The following is a 17,500-nucleotide window of genomic DNA, read 5'->3' on the forward strand; positions in this document are numbered from 1 at the left end:
CTTTTCCAGACCCTGGCTAGAGGAGAATATCGCATTCTGAGCAGCGGGGGTTGCGTCTAACTGCAGGCGTCCTCCCAAGACACTGTGGACGTTAGCTCGCATTTCATTCGATTGGAATCTGACGCTTCATATGATGTTCAATTTCCACTGATCACCAGGTCCCTCTCATCATCAGATAAAAAACACCACACAACCAATTACTAGGTGTGGATTTGCCTCCCTAGGTTTGTTGATGTGCTACATAGCACAGCAAGGACAAACACTTAACCCCAGAAATGTGACAATTGTTTGTCCATTTGTTTCACCCAATTCCTCTGATTGTTTTCTTTTTTCAAATAAGTTGATAGATTCTAGCACTCAAGTGGACTTTGTTCTAAGTCAAGTGCTGGGACTGGCTCTCAAAGATTTTTGAAGGAAAAGTGGTGGCTGTTTTTTGTGTGTATTGGTTTGAAGACGCAGATCGGTTTGGGGTTGTAAATCACATCTCTGCTTCCTCTCTTGGCCCCTCAGCTGGCCAACCCAAGCCCCGTACTAGACCAGTCCAGTCTGCATGTGTATGTGCAACGGGTAAGGGTGATATATGACGGGTGACTGTCCATTGGCGATGTAGTAGTTGCTGAAGTTGTGGTCGGCCATATAGGGTGCGGGCTGGTAGAAGCATGTGACGTTGTTGGTGTTGGGGATGATGTTCTGCTCGCCGAGGACCTTGAGGGCCAAGATGGTGATCATGTTGAGCGTCTGTCGCCGCTCGTGGCCCATCAGACACACGGTGCTCTCGTCAACGACGCGGCGCAGCGTCATCAGGTAGTCGTACTTGCTCTTCTCCTCACCGATAAAGTGGTTGCGCAGGTAGGACTCGATCTTGCGCTGCTGCTCGTTGACGTCGGGGAAGTCAATGAAGAAGCGCGAGCACATGTAACGTTCGAGGGTCTTGATCTCCGTCTCGCTGGCCGGCTTGAACTCGCGCACCAGCAGATTGCTGTACTTGAGCAGGCCGCCGCCGCGGATCTCCTCGGGGTTGCGTGTGGCGATCAGCCGGTAGCGCAGGTGGTCCATGGCCTGCTCGAAGTCGCCGTACATGCTCTCCGCCACCACCGTCACATTCAGCACCTCGCGAGTAGGCGGTGAGGGTGGAGCAGGAGGTGGTGGAGGAGGAGGATGAGCAGGAGTAGATGATGTGGGAAGTGGGACTTCTGTTAACCGTGCGATAGGGCCAGGTGGGCACCACATAGGACTGACAGGAGTCTCTGCTGGCATCTCTGCCACCAGTAGAGGCATTGTGGCTGTGGGGCTAACTGATGGCATGGGCAACTCGGCGACTTCACAGATGCATTGTGGGGGATTTGGCTGAGGTGTGTCGGCGTGCTGCTGTGCGTAGCCAATGTGCGAAACTTCCGAAGGCGTTTCCGCTGGCTTAGGCTCTGTGTGTGGAGAGTCCGACACCTCAGGTGGACCTGATATGTGAGGCTCAGACATGGCAGGTGTCGGATGCGCACCTGTGGCGACTGTGGCAACGGGCACATTATTAGTCTGCTGAGATAGAGACCCTGACAGGGCTTCAGGCTGCATCTTAGGCTCCTGCAGAGGAGCAGACTGTAGTACATGGACAGGTAGAGGTTCGCGGCTGGGGGAAGAAGGGCTAGGTACGTCCACCTGGACAAAAGGCTGTGAGTTTACCTGAATGATGGGCCTGGGCACGTCCTGCAGCAGAAGCACTTCCAGAGGCAACGGCAGCGGCTCGGTCTGTGTGTTCTGGTCCCTGTGAAGGCTGGGCGACTGTCGGCCAGCCGGCGTGTGCGTTTGCTCGCGCTCGTCTGTTTGCACGTGCGTCTGCGAGTGAGTGCTGGCGTCGTGCGTTTGTGTGTGTGTGTGTGGGTTTGCGTCGGGTGATAATGATTCACAAGGCTGGCTGGGCAGATGCGTCTTCTCATCCTCGGGCGCCGAACGGCTCTCTGAGGGAACAGCAGCGGGCAGGGCAGGGGTGGGCAGGTCGAACGCGGGGAGGTGAGGTGCCTCGCTCGCTGTCGAGGCACAGGAAGGGGACTCAGAACAGCTGGTCGGTGCACCAGCCAACTCCACTTGCATAGGCACACACTCCGTGGGGTCTATATTGGGGGGGCACAAGAGCTTACATGGGCCGGCGGCAGACGCCTGTAGCGGAGTCAATGGCCTGCTGGCCGGCTTCTCGCTTGCGCTTGCCTTCTGCGGCGCCACTTTCTTGGACATCTTCCGGGGCGGCTTGGGTGACGAGTGCTTCAGAATGACCATCTGGGAGCTGCGGGTGTTCTTCTTGGCGGGGGGCGGCAGTGGGTACTCCAGGTACGAGTCTGGCGTCGCCTGCGTGAGGAAGGGACAGGGGGACGGCGAGGACACTGGGGATGCCAGAGAGGCCACGCACACGTCCCCGACGGCCTTCGCGCTGGCCTCCTCCACCACGTCCATCGGCTCAGACTTCACCTCTGACTTGGGAACCTGGTCTTCGGCAACGTCAGCCGCCTCCGTTTCTGACAGCCACTCTTCGTGATCGCTGGCCTCTGCCTTTATCTGCGCGAGAAACACTGGAGCCTCTGGCTCCCTCCTCTTCTTCTCCTCCTCCTCCTCCTCTTCCTCCTCCCCCTCCTCCTTCTCCTTTGTGGCTGCCCTGCTGGCTTTATGGATGTCTTTCTCAGCGGTGGCTATCTCTGGCCTGTCTTGCATGTCAGGGCTTTGTTTGTTGTTGTCGGAGAGTTCCCCGCGAGTCTCGTCCATGGGGACTGCCTCCGTTTGACTTGACCCGGGCTGCTCCTCCGAGCTCGCTGTCTCAGCTTGCCGCTGCGGCTGAGCGTCCTCTTCCTCCTCGTCCTCCTCGTCTTGCTTCTCTTGCTTCTCGGGGGGGGCTGCAGCCTCGGGCGATTCCATGCTCGCCTGCGTGGCCACGCTTGAGGCTCCGTCCTCCTGCATGGGCTCGTTCTCCGAGAGGCTGGCGCTATCGCTCACCCCGTTCTCCACCACCTCCAGCGTGGCCTCTGGCTCTGCAGCCGCCGTCTCCATCCCCTGTTGAGGCTCTGGGTTCGTGTCTGTGTCTGCGGCGGCTGGAGGGGGTAACTCAGCCTCTGTGGGTTGTGTGTGGGCAGGAGGGGCTTCACTCTGGGTTTGTGGTGTGGTTGGGGGGGCCATGGGGGCCCCGGCGACAGTTGCCCCGGCGACAGCGGCCCCGGCGATGGCGCCTGCCCTCTGAGCCTCGGCCGCCTGCCTCCGCTCGGCCTCCAGGTAGGACTCCAGCATGCGGTCCAGAATGATCTGGAACGAGTCAACGCTGAACTCAAACTGCCGGCGCAGCGAGTTCACGAACTTGAGCTCCACGTTCTTGCCGCTGTTGTTGGACAGCGAGATGAGGCTCCAGCGGTCGTGCTCGGTGAACACCTTGACCATCTTCTGGACATACGCCTCCTTCATGGTCAGCGCGGTGATCTTGTCCTTGTTGACGCCCTGCGGCAGGAAGTCCAGCAGGCAGCTCAGCACCACTTCCTTGATGATCTGAAAGTCCTCCTGCTTGGGCAGCTCCACACCAAAGATGATGTCCAGGTCCTTGTAGCTGGTGCCGTTCTCCTTCACCAGAACATGACTGGCCGTCGAGCCGTTCAGGCGCACGTCGCGCACCTTTATCTCCTTGGCGACCAGCTTGTCGCGCACCACATGGATAATGTCCTTTGGCCTGACCTCTAGTGTGGGGAAATTGCCTCGGCCATGGATTGGGATGACTTCAGTCAGTACCTGAGTCGCAAAACAAACAAATAGACAATCAGGCAGCTGTGTGAAGCCTTGTTTGCTATGTGAGTTCTTAAAAAAAAAAAAAATTCTCAGGCATGGATTTCAAATTTGTAAAATTTCCATATGTTCACATTTCCTCTCTGGGATAACACCGTCATGCTATTTATCCTAAATAAAAAATGAAAATAAACTTCAAAGAGGGAAAGAAGGAAAGAGAGGGCAAACAGAATCAAAACAGAATGCTCATGGCTTAACCTATAGCAGAGAAATTAAAATATCAACATTTAGTCGCTGCTTTGAGATGTAAGCATCCTGCTCACCTGGTCCAGTGTCTCCAGCTGTTCCTGGGTGAGGTTGTGGAACCGACGCTGGTCACTCCTTGAGTCTGTCATTGTGTCTCTGTGAGGGGAATCGAGGGGGCAAGGCACAGGAGGATGGGTCGCAGGAGACCAAGAAGGAGAGAGAGAAGAGAGAAGAAGGAAGATGGAAGAAAAAAGGAAGACTAAAAAAAGGAGTAAGAGAAGGAAAGATGGGTAAAGAGAGAAAGCATAGAAACAAGAAGAGGTAGAGATGGTGTGTGTGTGTGTATATGAAAGAGAGGGGGGCAGAGAGGGGGAGTGGGTGAGATAGAGAGAGAGAGAGAGAGGGAGAGAGAGAGAGAGAGAGAGAGAGAGAGAGAGAGACGTTTAGAAAGCTACTATCTCAATGCGGACCAAACGATCACACAGCCACTCACCCTCCTCCCACGGTGCAAGTTTTATAGGGGCTTAGAGCGCCTGTTGCTACGAGGCCCTTAAGTGTAGAGGACACTGACACTGTTCAAACAAAGCCAAGGCCCGTCTCTTTCACCGGCCCAGCGAAGGCAGCATCCTGTTTTTCTCTCCTCTGACTCTTTCAAAGGAGCTCTTTCTTTTTTTTTCTCTCTCTAAAATGACCAACCTGCTCTCCATCAGCCACCATCCCCACCTCCCTCATTGACCCCCGTCCTCTTATCTCCATTCGAAGATCTCTTTTCAGTGGAGAGAAATGTAATGGTGCATTACATCTGGATCCACAATTATGCCGTATTCTCCCCCTTTTTCTTGTCTTTTATGAAGCAAACAACCTTCACTGAATGCCTATAAGCATCCATGGAGGGCTCAGTTTATAATAGGTGTTTTTGTGTTTCTTCAAAGGCTTTCGTCACATAGGAGTCTGGCAAAAGTTTAATGAGCTGGACAATCACTGAATTCTCATTATTGTGTCTGTGTTCTAACAATGATATAATTTTAGCTTATGGCCATGGACTCCTAATTAAAATATTTATTTCTGGAGAAATGTGATGTGTGTGTGTGCCCACTGACTGTGGCTGATAAGCCCAAGCCATCTTGTTGTGTTTGTTAGTACAGATGGTTCCGAGTCGAATTCAAATCCAAACATAAATTGTGGACATATGCTCCGAGCATTTCTGCTGCCCGATTATTACTGCTGTTGACTGCAATTTATGAAATACTAATGCGCTCAGACTGACAACGAGGAAAAATTTCACACTGAAGGATTCTCTTACATTTCACCCTACCACATGCAGGAAGGTTCGTGAAACTCAACATCTGCTTTTTTTTTTTTTTTTAAAGAAACCAAGTTCAGTTAAAAAAAACTGTGTTCTGTCTTTGTAGTCCTTCTTTCTATTTTCTTTCTGTCTTTCTCTCTCTCTATCTCTTTATCATCTTCCGAGTGGGAGGGAGAGACAAGGCTACCACTCCTTCTTTGCTTAGTATCTTTTTGAAGATGACTCATTCTGTGTGGACCTAAAAAAAGTGACTAAACGCTCTTTGGTTTGGGCGTCCATGGCTGGCTTCTGCGAGAACAGCTGAGGAAGCTGAGTCCGACTGAGACCCTGCATCCTTTCAAGTCGAGCTAACCTCTCTTCATTGTTTTTTAAGCCACTCAGCAAGTAAATTAAAAGCAAATTTTTGCCAGAGACAAACGACAGGCTTGAATACAAAACGAGGAAGAGGAGTATGAAAGATGGCTACCCATAATGCCTTGAATGAATACTTACACCCTGGCATATGTAACGAGTGCAGGAATATTAAATCAGACTGTCTTTTCCCAGACACTGTCTATTGATTGTCTTTTCCATCACAGAAAACAGGGTTACAGTCAGTGAGTCAGAGCCACAGGAATGCATTAACCACGGAAGAATCATTAATTAACAAAAAGAGAATATACAGTATGTACAAGTAAAGGGACTAAAGGGATGAGTGTGTGAGGTACACAACATACACACACACACACACACACACACACACACACACTCTTCACTGTCTCCCACATATCATATCGACACCTCATTTCATATACTGAGCTTCAAAAGAAATTATGTTCTTCGCAGCCTCAACAGTAACCATGACAATAATATTATCTGTCTAAAATCCTCACAAATGGCAGTGAACGGAAAGGATTTCTGACATTATGATGAATCAAAGGTGTGTGTGTGTGTGTGTGTGTGTGTGTGTGTGTGTGTGTGCGCATGCTTGTTTGTGACTGTCTGTGTTTGTGTGAATTTTCCAGCATTTAAAAAAATGGCCAACCTCTAGATAACAGAAACACTCACACTCCTGTAGCCTGTGGGCATGGAATTTACGCTGGATTCACACTTCCCACTGAACGTCCGTCTGATATACTCTTTGGAGCATCTAAAGAACACTGAATCATTTGCATACTCATATATCAGACATGGGAAGAGACGCAATAATAACAAAACACAAAATAAATCTGGTGTATTTCTCGTCAATACCTGCTCCTTACCATTGTATGCCAGTCCTACCATTTCTACAATGACTGTAAAATGTTGTCAGATTTGTGGGTGTGTGTGTGTGTATGTGTGTATGTGTGTGTGTGTGTGTCTATGAGGTGGGTTGGTAGAGGATGGATTTATTACTGCCATCAGCTGTGTGGTAAACCAAATGATAGAGAAGGTTCAAGACAGCTGCCTTCAGGAGTTTGAATGTCTCTGGCCCCTAAACTGACATTGGCTCACTGCCTTCAGACACCCATGATGATTTCCAGTGGCCACTTCTTACCCTGCCCTCTAATCAGAACTACTGCTACAGTGGCTTCATGGAGCATATCAGCATTTACTTGTCAGAAAAAAAGAAAGAAAAAAAAAGACACTGGATGTGTTCTCTGGGGTGTGACCGACATAATTAGAATTTGTTCATAATGTTTCAGTGAATGCTTGGGTGATTAGTTATCAGGCACACAGGTCAGTGTATGTGGCTTTGTGTGCTGCCCAAACTCTGCCTTTAAGAACTCATTACTGAGAGTGAGGGGCAATCAATGTCTTTGGCGACATGTTAATTTGAAAAACATCCACCAAAAATGTGTCTGTCATAAGCAATTCAGTTATGGGATTTGGTGTACACACTTTAGAAGATCATCCTATTTTGTTTTGAGGAGTAGCTTATTGAAATTGAAAATAAATTTCGGTTTTAAATTCAGCACCAAGCTGCAAGCAGCAGTAGATTTGAACTGCAATATTATTACAATGTCTTTTTAGATAGGCTACAGATTTCTTGATTAGCTACGTGCTTGCTAAGGCTTATTTACTCAACAGTTTTGTCCTTTACTAATTTACCTAGCTATTTATATTTCTGTAACTTTTATTCACACCTTTTCTCTAAATAGCTTTCACTCTGTGTATTTTGTAGGCTATGTTGGATTTACCCTGGGTCAGTTTTGTTTCAAATGTTTAAAGTTAACATTCCCTGTCTTTAAACAAACAAGTCATGTTCGTTGGATGTTTGCATTATCATCGATAAGGCTGACATTAACTGTGTTTGCACATGCTATCTTACCAAAGGGGCGTAAGATGGGGATTTGGAGACGCGTACTTTCCAGCACTTCGGACTCAATCACGGAGTAATCTGCTTTGCCACTCAATAATTAAGTCAATGGGAGTTGTTTTGTCATGCCAGTGAATGAACCGTGCTTCCGTTCGTCCCTCCAGGGAAGAGCAAAATAATCGAGAAACGAAATCAAGCAGAGCCGCTGTGACGCAATTAATGACTTGAGCAGCATGCAGTCATATGGAGCAATGACAAACAACACTCCACTAACTTTGTATGAGATTCAGTCATCGCGCCTAACTGAATATTTAGGGTCTCACAAAGGCGTTATTCTTGCAACACTAGCTTTTAAGTGTAAAATGACAATGGGTAATTATGGTATTGTGGCAATGGTGCAGGATTTTGTTTTCCTTCAATACCCCTTCCCTCCCCCCGCCCTCTCTCACTCCCTCACTCTACCTCAAACAAGCCAGTGTGAGTCATAGCTGGAAAAAACTGCACCCAGATGCGCTTCTCCACCTGATACCGAATCTCCCCTCGCAAACCATTCTGACGCAGAGGAAAGACCCTGAAGGAAAAAGCCATCTCAATTCCACCAATTCTGGAGTTCTGCTTTTAAAAACAAATTCGGCTGACGCGTGAAAATCAAAAGTTCGCTCCACGAACTTAAAAAGGATTTTTGCCTCCGATATTTATTTGCACAATCGTGACCGCTCCTTGAGTTCAATGTGGTGAGAGAGGAAGCTTCGATAAACATCAGCGGAACAAGTGCACACAGCTGAAGGGTCCGCTCGAGCGCTCACTTGCAAAACAAAGACGTGGCAATATGTTGCGTCTTCAATTTGTCACGCACACAGAACGCGCGCGTGAAAAGCTGAAACTCGTATCAAGACCTTTCGCACAACTGTCTGCTGTTTGAGTAGCCGTATAGGTTTGTCTCACTTAGGTATGTAATGAGAAATATAGTCATGTAATTGAACCCTTGCAAACGTAGGCTATGCACAAAACAATAGCGTCCCCACGTTTGTAGAGCACTCCAAGCTATGCATTTCGTCTATGAATTTCCTATGGACTAAAATGAGTTTGGCGCAGTTGATGCATCATCCTAAATCAAACACTACCAGTCAACAGGCAATGAAGCGGCAACACTCATAAGACTTAGCCGTTTCCTGCTCAGCATTGTTTGACTCAGTATTTCATAATCGTTGCACTGATTCTTATAAAAAAAAACTTTGCATGGCAAGAGCCTACATTGCTCTTTTAGGCGAACATGTGGTAGCCTAAAGATATTTAGGATATGTGAAAAACCTGAAGCTATTCGTTGCCAATATCTGACTAGTTCACGATTTCAACTGAACCTTGTGAGAACTCTCATAACTAGCCTATATGCTCCTAATCTGCGAATTAAAATTCCTCTACTCACCAAAAAGACTGTTCGCTAAAAGCGACACGCAGTTGCACTCAGTGCCGATCTCCAGCACGTTATATCCGTTCGGCGTTTGGGTCAGCGGGTCTTTCTGTCAGGGCTCATTCGCTCTTGTATCGTAGAGGAGCTGTGCTCGTTGCACGGTCGCTGTCCAGGCTGTGCGTGGTTCTGAAACGAAACTCTGTTTTCTCCCTCAGACCATGTAGCGTAAAGCAGTTTCCATGACAACCTGTCGTCACACTTTTAAGGTAGTCCACACAGTGAGCGCAGTCACAACAATACCACATCAAAGAGGGAGAGTTAACAGGTGTCAAGTGTGAGTACATGAATTGGAAAGGCTCTTTTTTTGGCTCGCGAGTGCCAAGCGAAATAGTTTGGAATCATGCACAGTGAGACACTAACTTCTGTAGACGTCTGCTGAGAAAAAACGAAAAAACAAAGCACTTAGTCCTAGTTGCTTAAAATCACCCTGTGAGTAAAAATCTCTTTTGTCAGAGTTTGATTCCTTGAAAAAGAGCTGGTCTTTTAAGGAACAGGTGTCCCCAAATTGCACTGACGCCTTCTACTGGCCTATTCTATTCGAAATAGAACAGAGGCAACAAAGCTTAGTGTACCCTGAGCCTATCCATAAAACAGGGATTGTGTTTGGAATGAGATTTTAATGTGGCCCTCGCTCATAGATATTATAGAGATATATTACTGACTGCTGGGTGTCTGGAGGGCACAGCAGTGCCTCTTCACACGGCTTAAGGACGAGAAGCACAATAAGAAAAAAAGGAGTTTATGCCTGAATTCTGTTTCAAAGTGATCAGTGATATGTCCCCCCCAATACGCACGCAGACACACACGCACACACACACACAAGCAATAGCCACTGGCAAGTAGCCTACAACAGGGTGCTTGAATCAAATTAAATAGTGTGAGCAAAATACATTTTCTTGCATCCTGCAGAAGGGTATATATCTGCAACAGCAGCACAAACAATGCAGCATTTATTTCAGCTACCTTCCTCTGTACAGTATTTGTCACTAACAATTATCTAGCCTACTTCAGAAGATGTCTTCAAAATGCTGACCTCCCCCTTTTGTGGTAAATACAAACATACTTGCAGAAAAGCATGGGGAAACAAAAGAGGGGGGGGGGGGGGCAACGTGAGCAATAAAGAGTATTGTGTGAAAGCTAAGGTTTGGCAGTGAAAGGAGAGGCTTTGGGTGGGTGCCACACACACACACACACACGCTGCAGCAGTGTGACCACACTGAATATTGTATCAGGCAGTCGGTGACTCATCCCTCTCTTCTCCCGTGATGTGGAGACGCAAACCTAGTCATCAATCAACCCCCTCCCCCAACACTGCCCACGTCAATGTTGGCTCTCCGCAGTGAGGGTCCAGACGAGCTCTGGGCACTCCTCATCGATCCGCCCACTCGGGTCCGCGCATATTGTGCACCGCTGGACACATGTAACAACAGCATTTAGATGGAAGCAGTCGAGCTAGGCTACCGAACCTTGAATAAAGTGAATATCTTGATGCTTTATTTTATATGCGTAATAAAACATACGTAGCCTAGCCTACCCAAGTATGCAACTGGAAAGGTAATCGGCCAGACAAACAGATGTTAGTGGAATATTGGGGGATGAATGACAGGCTAGCATCATATGCGACTGTGAACAAAAGTTAAGTTTGAGGATTTGTTTTGGTCCTCCAAAGGTTGATTTTTTCATTGTTGTTTATTCTGTTGGAATGTTGCCCAAATAGACAGCCCAAGATAGAGGGATTGGTTATCAGGACCATCATACAAAAATCTAAACATAGCACAGTGTTCCGACGAGAACTAAGGATGGTGAAAGCAAATGTGCAAGCAAGATGAAAGGTCAATTTACTCGTTTCCAAAAATAAAGAAATGGCGTCACTAGACTTGCTACCACAACCGACAGAGAACGAGGTCTATTAAAAAAAAAAAAAAAAATCTGATTCGTGCATAGGCTCAAATGAGTTCCCGACTGCCCGTGACGTCAAGAGAGCACGCTTTCGTGTGCGTGACTTCAGTGTCATCTATGTCGTACGACGTAACCGGAAAGGGTTGTTACTGCTGTCAGTGAGGAACCAAAACAAAAATAATACAGGGGCTATCTATCCAAGCACTTGAAAGTAACTTTGTATTGTCACATCAGCGTGAACTGAAAACACATATCTTTCGTCTTGCAGCTGGAGTTACAATTTGCATCATGTCGAACATGGAAAGTATCCTTTGCTGAACTGTAACTATGGTAGGCAAATAAGAGGGTGTTAAGTTAGCTATCATTTGGCAGCTAAAGTTAGCTATGATAGCTAACTGTTAGGCAAAGAACGTGAATGATAACATTAGCTAGCCAGAAGGCTATGAGCATAAACACTAAGCTGGCTAGAATAATGCTAAGATTGACCTGTGCAATCAAATGATACTCCAGAAAGCCGAATGAAGTTGGCAAATTCAGAACCGCCAGCTAACTTCCTAGCTAATGTTAGCTAAGAAGTTATCTACATGTTTCAACCAGTTAGTATGTCAACGTTGCTGCAACTAACGTTAGCTTACTACATTAAGATTCAGAGATAGGTGTAGCTGCTTTACTTAACCCTATGGTTTAAGCCGAAATAGTTGACCAAGCTAATTCGAAACGACGAGTCTCAGGTCTTGCCAAATTGAGCACTCAAGCCATCTTAGCAGGTCTACAGAGCTGGTTTGATATGGTCGAAGAAACACACTGGGAGGATTGTGATCTGCCCAAATGTCGACATAATATAATCCAATTATGGAGGCCTTCTAACTTTAGCAGCTACTTACGTGGTGCTCAAGTTTCAGGCCTACGGCATATTATGTCTCATTTTGACTTTAATTTCTGGCTTACAGAAAATGCAATCCCGTCATGTCTCACTGTATTTCTCCATGTATGTATCATGCAATCACAGATAAACAGATAGCAGTGGGTGCTGTGCTTCTGTGTAAGTGTATAGGAGGCTTTCAAAGGTGATTTTCATTTCATATTCGAGTGATCCCAAAGCAAATTTCATTGGAACTGTCAGACATGACGCCTGTTCTGTCATCAGTTCCAGCTGATGCCTGAGCTGGAATGCACAAACTTGATTTGTCTGCACTTCAGGTAATTTCAGCAGTTTTTGGAAACATGATGCTATTGTGATTATTATTGGTGTCTTGAGTGCTGGGCGAAATGTGAGATGAGGTAACCAGGATGCCTAAAGCCCTGCCCATGACGCTGATGATGAAACAGCGCCTTGACTCTAGACGCAGAACATCTCTTCAACCTCAAGTTTGCTGCCAAAGAGCTACAGCGTCAGTCTAAAAAATGTGACAAAGAGGAGAAAGCTGAAAAAGCCAAAGTAAAGAAGGTAAGAAAGTAAGATTGAACGCTCAATTCAACTGCATTTTATATAGCATCAAAACAATTTAAATGGTCTTAAGGTGCTACACATAGCCCACTTAACAGACAGCTAGAGGATTGTGAAGAGCAGTTCTCTGAATTTGATAGAAAAGTTTAGGGGATTAGAGTGGAATACTTTTAATATTGTGTGTTTGCTCCTTTTAATATTGTGGGTTTTGTATTACTTCCCCGTTTTAGAGAGCTTTTAATGATTTCATAAGTGCTTTCTTCTCACTGTGTCACGTCCTGTCCCCTGCCATCAGGCCATCCAAAAGGGCAACATGGAGGTGGCGCGGATCCACGCAGAGAACGCCATTCGCCAGAAAACCCAGTCCATCAACTTCCTCCGCATGAGCGCACGAGTGGACGCAGTGGCAGCCCGCGTCCAGACGGCCGTCACCATGAACAAGGTGAGATGACACCGCTGCCACCTTCCTCCAACCATGACCATAACTCATGTCAGATTAGCCTGAAGCAGAGTGTGGAAATTTAAAGAGATTAAAGAAGTTGTGTAAAGCTGCATTCAGACAGGAAGCGACTGGTGATGAGATACCATGGAATGTTAATGAAATTCAGAGACTTCAGGTGAAATAACCGCTGATATCGTGTCACAAATTTAAACTAATCTCAGTTTTTGAGGTGACAAGCAAATCACAGACTGTCGGTAGGGTACTCAGTGCAGTGCTTTTTAACCTATCTCATCTCTGTTTGTGATATACAAATAATGTGAATATTTGATGTAAAATAATTTAATTAATAACAATTTATCCAGATTGGCAGATTGCAGCCCATTTAGGTGGTAATAGAAGTGCCAGTTGACCAAATAGTTAGCCTGGAAATCCAGACCCAAACCCGAAAGTTTAAGAGTCTGGCTTCAAGTAATGAAAATGGACCAACTCGAGGGGCGGCGTCACCAAGCATGCATTTGAAAATATCACTGCACGCAATTGAATAACACTACGACCAATATTTACTGACTGATTCTGGACTTCGATGCAATTGGATAAGACTACGACCAATGTTTACTGACTGATTCCGGACTTCGATGTTGCAGCGCTGTCGTCATCTGTTTAGCTCACCTCTGGCCTGCCTATATCAGATACACCGATGTGATTAGTGCAGCAGCGCTCCATGGGCATAGGTAATGAGCATCATTACTCATCACCAAAGTGACTCGCTGAGCAAATTCAAATTGTGCTCTCGCGCGAACTCTGGATTTTCAGGGTACCAAATAGTGGCAGTCTTTGCTAAAATAAGTGGGTAATATCAATTTGACATATAACTATATGCAAGTCCGTTCAGGGATGTGTAGGGATTTCTTCCTTGTGATTTACTGTATTATTCATGAACCATGCACTGCATGAAGCTGAGCTGAAGTGGAATATATGCCCTGGGACTGACCTTGTCTCTCATTGCTTCAAATGTCTCCTGGTGTGAATGAGTTGAACTTAACATTGTAGTTTGAGTTGAATTTGCAGTAACACGGTCGTTTGAGTTGAATTTGCAGTAACACTGTAGTTTGAGTTGAACTTGCCATAACACTGTACATTGAGTTGTCCTGAGCTTGAGCATTCAGCAAACTCTTTGAGCCACTGTGCACTTTCATGGCCATAGAGAACACAACAGACTCTACGTCAGCTTTCTGTGTGTGGTGTTTGGTCCTCTCTGCATTATTAATGTATAGTGACGGGATGGTCGCTGTACTCCCAACTGCTCTACCCCTTTCACTAACTGTTAGGCAGCACTCTCATGTTTCCATAGCCGATTGTGCGTCCAAACCACAAAGCAGCACATTCACTAAACCTAAACTAAACTGGAACCTCCAGGTTTAAATGCACCTGGCACATATACCATGTAGTTGTCAGTGCAATAATCAAAGAATGTGTTCATGCATTGCTGTGTTCGACTGAAACAAAAAAAAACTAAAAAAACACACACTTCTTAGATATATGCTTGTTTAGCCTAACAGTGATAATGCATATAGGTCCATTTTTGCATGTGAAGGCAAGGCTCTGCTCATAACTTGGACAGAGCCATACTGCCACAACTACTGAAGAAATCTCTACTGAAACTACTGAAGTCTGAGTATCACTCTCAGTGTTTCCCAGAGAATTGAATTCCATTTGTGGTGGTTGGTTTGCAGAATTAACTTGAATGCAAGTTTTTAACAAATTAGCACAGCGTGGTCATGATGCTAACCAGATTTAAGCACAATTTAGTACAACCTCGAAAATCATTGTGTGGTGGTCAATGTTGATATTGTGGTGGGCCGCCACAAATAAGTCAATGTATGGGAAACACTGACTCTGTATCAGAGTAAATGTATGCAAATGGAAGGGCCGCACATTACATCCAGTCTGTTGTGAAGCAGCATGAAGTGCCTGTCATTTCCCAGGGGTCGACGTGTTACTGTGTGTCTCTCTCTCTCTGTTTCTTTTTCTTTCTCTCTGTCTCTCTCTTTCTCGGCACACGGATGCCGTCTCAAGACCGGCAGCGCTCCAAGGAGTGACAAACGTGTCCCCAGGCGGCGAGGCCTCTCCAGTTGGCTGCGCCGTGTCGTAATGATGCGCGTGCAGTCAGAGAAGGGTGTGGAGAATTGAGTGCTGTTCATTTGGAGGAGAGAAAACAACATCCACACGCATGCACACTCACTCTCTTGCACGCTCTCACTCTCTCTCTCTCTCTCTCTCTCTCTCTCTCTCTCTCTCTCTCTCTCTCTCTCCATCTCACGCTGTCTCTCTCTCTCACACACACACACACATATATATATAGACACGCGCCCGGAAATAATCCGGAAATTCATTCATAGAAAAAGAGATTACATAAGATTTATGTAATTTGCATAAACAGATGACAACCCTTAGATGTCGACATGGGACTGATTGCCCGACGTTTTTATGCTGCTCATCACAGCCGCCAAGGCTCGAAATATCACAACGCTACCGTTAAAAATAACTCCCGAAAAACATAAACAGACAGACACGCACGCTCGCTCGTTCGCTCGCTCGTTCCCTCGGCGACCCAGGCCACTCACAGACACGACTGCGGGGCAGAAGTGCAGAGTAAGATGAAAAAGTCTGCGTCTGTTCATCTATCTATGGAAGGGGATTAGCATCAGAAGTGATGCCTGAGTGTGATTGCATCCCGTTGTGTGGGGAGAGTGACACCTACCTGTGAGGTGGAGAAAGTGTTTTTTTTTTCTCTCGGCTTTTTTTTTTATCTCTTTATTGGTTAATGGGGCAGAGGCAGAGGCTGAATGGGGGGCAAGTCAGTAAATGAACAGACGATGTAGTAGAAGGAAGGATGTAAAGAAAGCGAGGGTGTTTTCCCCTCCCGTTTGGGTCGTTTTTCTCTCGCTCCCCCGTTCGGCACGACCTGATAGCGATCCGCCGTTGTGTTTGACTGATTGGTCTGTGGCGCGTGGGTAATTTGGTTTGCGTGTGTTTGCCCTGGCGCCGATGTCTGGGCTGATGGTTTTTAGGGGTTGCCGTGACAGCCGGAGGGCGGTGGGGGATTACGCTGCCGTTACTAACGAGGTTTGTATGCGCAGGTCACCAAGTCCATGGCGGGCGTGGTGAAGTCGATGGACGCCACGTTGAAGAGCATGAATCTGGAGAAGGTGGGCACCCTGCCAACTGCTGCATACACACACACACACACACACATAACACAACACTACACACACATAATAGACCATCGCTGACTTAGAGCCTCACCTTAGGCTCAAGGTTTTGTCCTTACTCAGCTGCTAAGATGAGGTGTTTCTGAGGCAGTGGCTATTTTAATATTTATTCATCAAATGAAGGCATGTCTGCCACTTTTGTGTCCTAAAATGTTTAACAATCAATACTAGGTACATTAGTTAGATATGTAGAAAAGCATATACTGATGTATGTGCTGTTTATATGTGTACATGTGTCACACTATACTGAGATGCAAACTTCTTACAGTACACACAAACTTCCAACATGTGCAGTGGTATTCTTTTTGCATTGTACAGCGGAGTGTTAACTGGTTGAATGTGTCTGATTTGATTAGTGTAGCTCAGTTGCCATTGTTTTGTTTCTGTGTCATTGTTTTGTTTCTCTGTGTTGTGGTTGGTCAGATCTCAGCCCTGATGGACAAGTTTGAGCACCAGTTTGAGACGCTGGACGTACAGACCGCACAGATGGAGGACACTATGGGCAATACCACCACACTCACCACGCCTCAGGTTAAATCAGCAAACACACACACACACACACACACACACACACACACACACACACACACACACATATCATTAACATACCACACAACTCACCAGCTCACTTGCCCCTTCACTGTCGCCGTACACACATGCACACACACACACACACATGCATACACATCAATACACCCAGGTAATCTTTCCTACACAACAGGCAAACTTAGGGATAGGGTACAGCATGAACCCTCACAAACCCTTAAGAACAAGAAGCAAGAACAGACACACATGCTACCTTTGTGGAGAGGAGAGGACATATCAGCTGTGTCCAGTCAATAGGAAGTGACAGCATGCATCCGGCCAGAGCTCTCACTGTAGAGTTGGTTGGTAGTTGGAGGCGATGGGGTTGGCAACAGCTGTGGCAGCCCAGGTGGGCCCAGGTGGGAAGGGAAGGTGTGTGTATGTGTGTGTATGTATGTCTGTGTGTGTGTGGAACACCATAGGTCACAGCAAATAGTCCCACACACACACCATAAGCACATACACAAACACAGATGGCTTAATCACATCAGACACATAAACAAGCAGCATGCTTCTGCTCCTGCCTCTAACACACACACACACCCTTGTGTGGCCGACGGATGTGAACCCTCTCTGTCTTTCTCTTTCTGCAGAGCGAAGTGGACCTTCTGATGCATGAGATGGCGGATGAAGCAGGGTAAGCTTTTCTGGTTTCTGTCCCTCCCATCTTCAGTACCTGGGGAATTAGAGAAGGAGAGAGTGTGTGTGTGTGTGTGTGTGTGTGTGAGAGAGAGAGAGAGAGAGAAGGAGAATGTATGTGTAAGTTAGTGTGGGTATGAGTTTGTGTGTGTATGAGACAAAGATTGA

The 17,500-nt window shown here is 46.7% G+C and overlaps 2 protein-coding genes across 2 annotated transcripts in view; one reads left to right on the forward strand and one right to left on the reverse strand.

Annotated features, from left to right (window-relative positions):
• Window positions 1–531: 531 nt before the first annotated feature.
• Window positions 532–4,142, reverse strand: LOC143132898 (terminal nucleotidyltransferase 5C-like). The gene is made up of 3 exons (XM_076292723.1): window positions 4,071–4,142; window positions 3,211–3,753; window positions 532–1,110 (listed from the first exon to the last, which is right to left on the reverse strand). The coding sequence occupies exons 1-3, from the start codon at window positions 4,140–4,142 to the stop codon at window positions 532–534; spliced, it is 1,194 nt and encodes a 397-aa protein (XP_076148838.1).
• A 6,946-nt stretch (window positions 4,143–11,088) lies between these two features.
• Window positions 11,089–17,500, forward strand: part of LOC143132501 (charged multivesicular body protein 1B1) — a 10,137-nt gene continuing 3,725 nt past the window's right edge. The window contains exons 1-6 of the mRNA XM_076292060.1: window positions 11,089–11,251; window positions 12,297–12,394; window positions 12,690–12,836; window positions 15,977–16,045; window positions 16,532–16,639; window positions 17,287–17,330. Coding sequence (XP_076148175.1) covers window positions 11,236–11,251; window positions 12,297–12,394; window positions 12,690–12,836; window positions 15,977–16,045; window positions 16,532–16,639; window positions 17,287–17,330 — 482 coding nt within the window. The 5' untranslated portion in view covers window positions 11,089–11,235. The remainder of the gene's footprint in view (window positions 11,252–12,296; window positions 12,395–12,689; window positions 12,837–15,976; window positions 16,046–16,531; window positions 16,640–17,286; window positions 17,331–17,500) is intronic.

The sequence above is a fragment of the Alosa pseudoharengus genome, unplaced genomic scaffold (genome assembly GCF_046254945.1).
Source record: "Alosa pseudoharengus isolate Yale_2024_CS ecotype anadromous, Long Island Sound unplaced genomic scaffold, YU_APseudo_1.1 YU_APseudo_1.1_scf_19, whole genome shotgun sequence".
In the NCBI taxonomy this organism is placed as follows: domain Eukaryota; kingdom Metazoa; phylum Chordata; class Actinopteri; order Clupeiformes; family Clupeidae; genus Alosa; species Alosa pseudoharengus.

Excerpts from the sequence above, each read along its gene's own strand:
- LOC143132898 (XM_076292723.1), bottom strand. The coding sequence starts at position 4,142 with ATGACAGACTCAAGGAGTGACCAGCGTCGGTTCCACAACCTCACCCAG. Across the intron at positions 3,754-4,070 it reads AGCTGGAGACACTGGACCAG|GTACTGACTGAAGTCATCCC; the intron begins GTGAGCAGGATG and ends TTTGCGACTCAG. Across the intron at positions 1,111-3,210 it reads AGGCGGCCGAGGCTCAGAGG|GTGCTGAATGTGACGGTGGT; the intron begins GCAGGCGCCATC and ends CCTACTCGCGAG.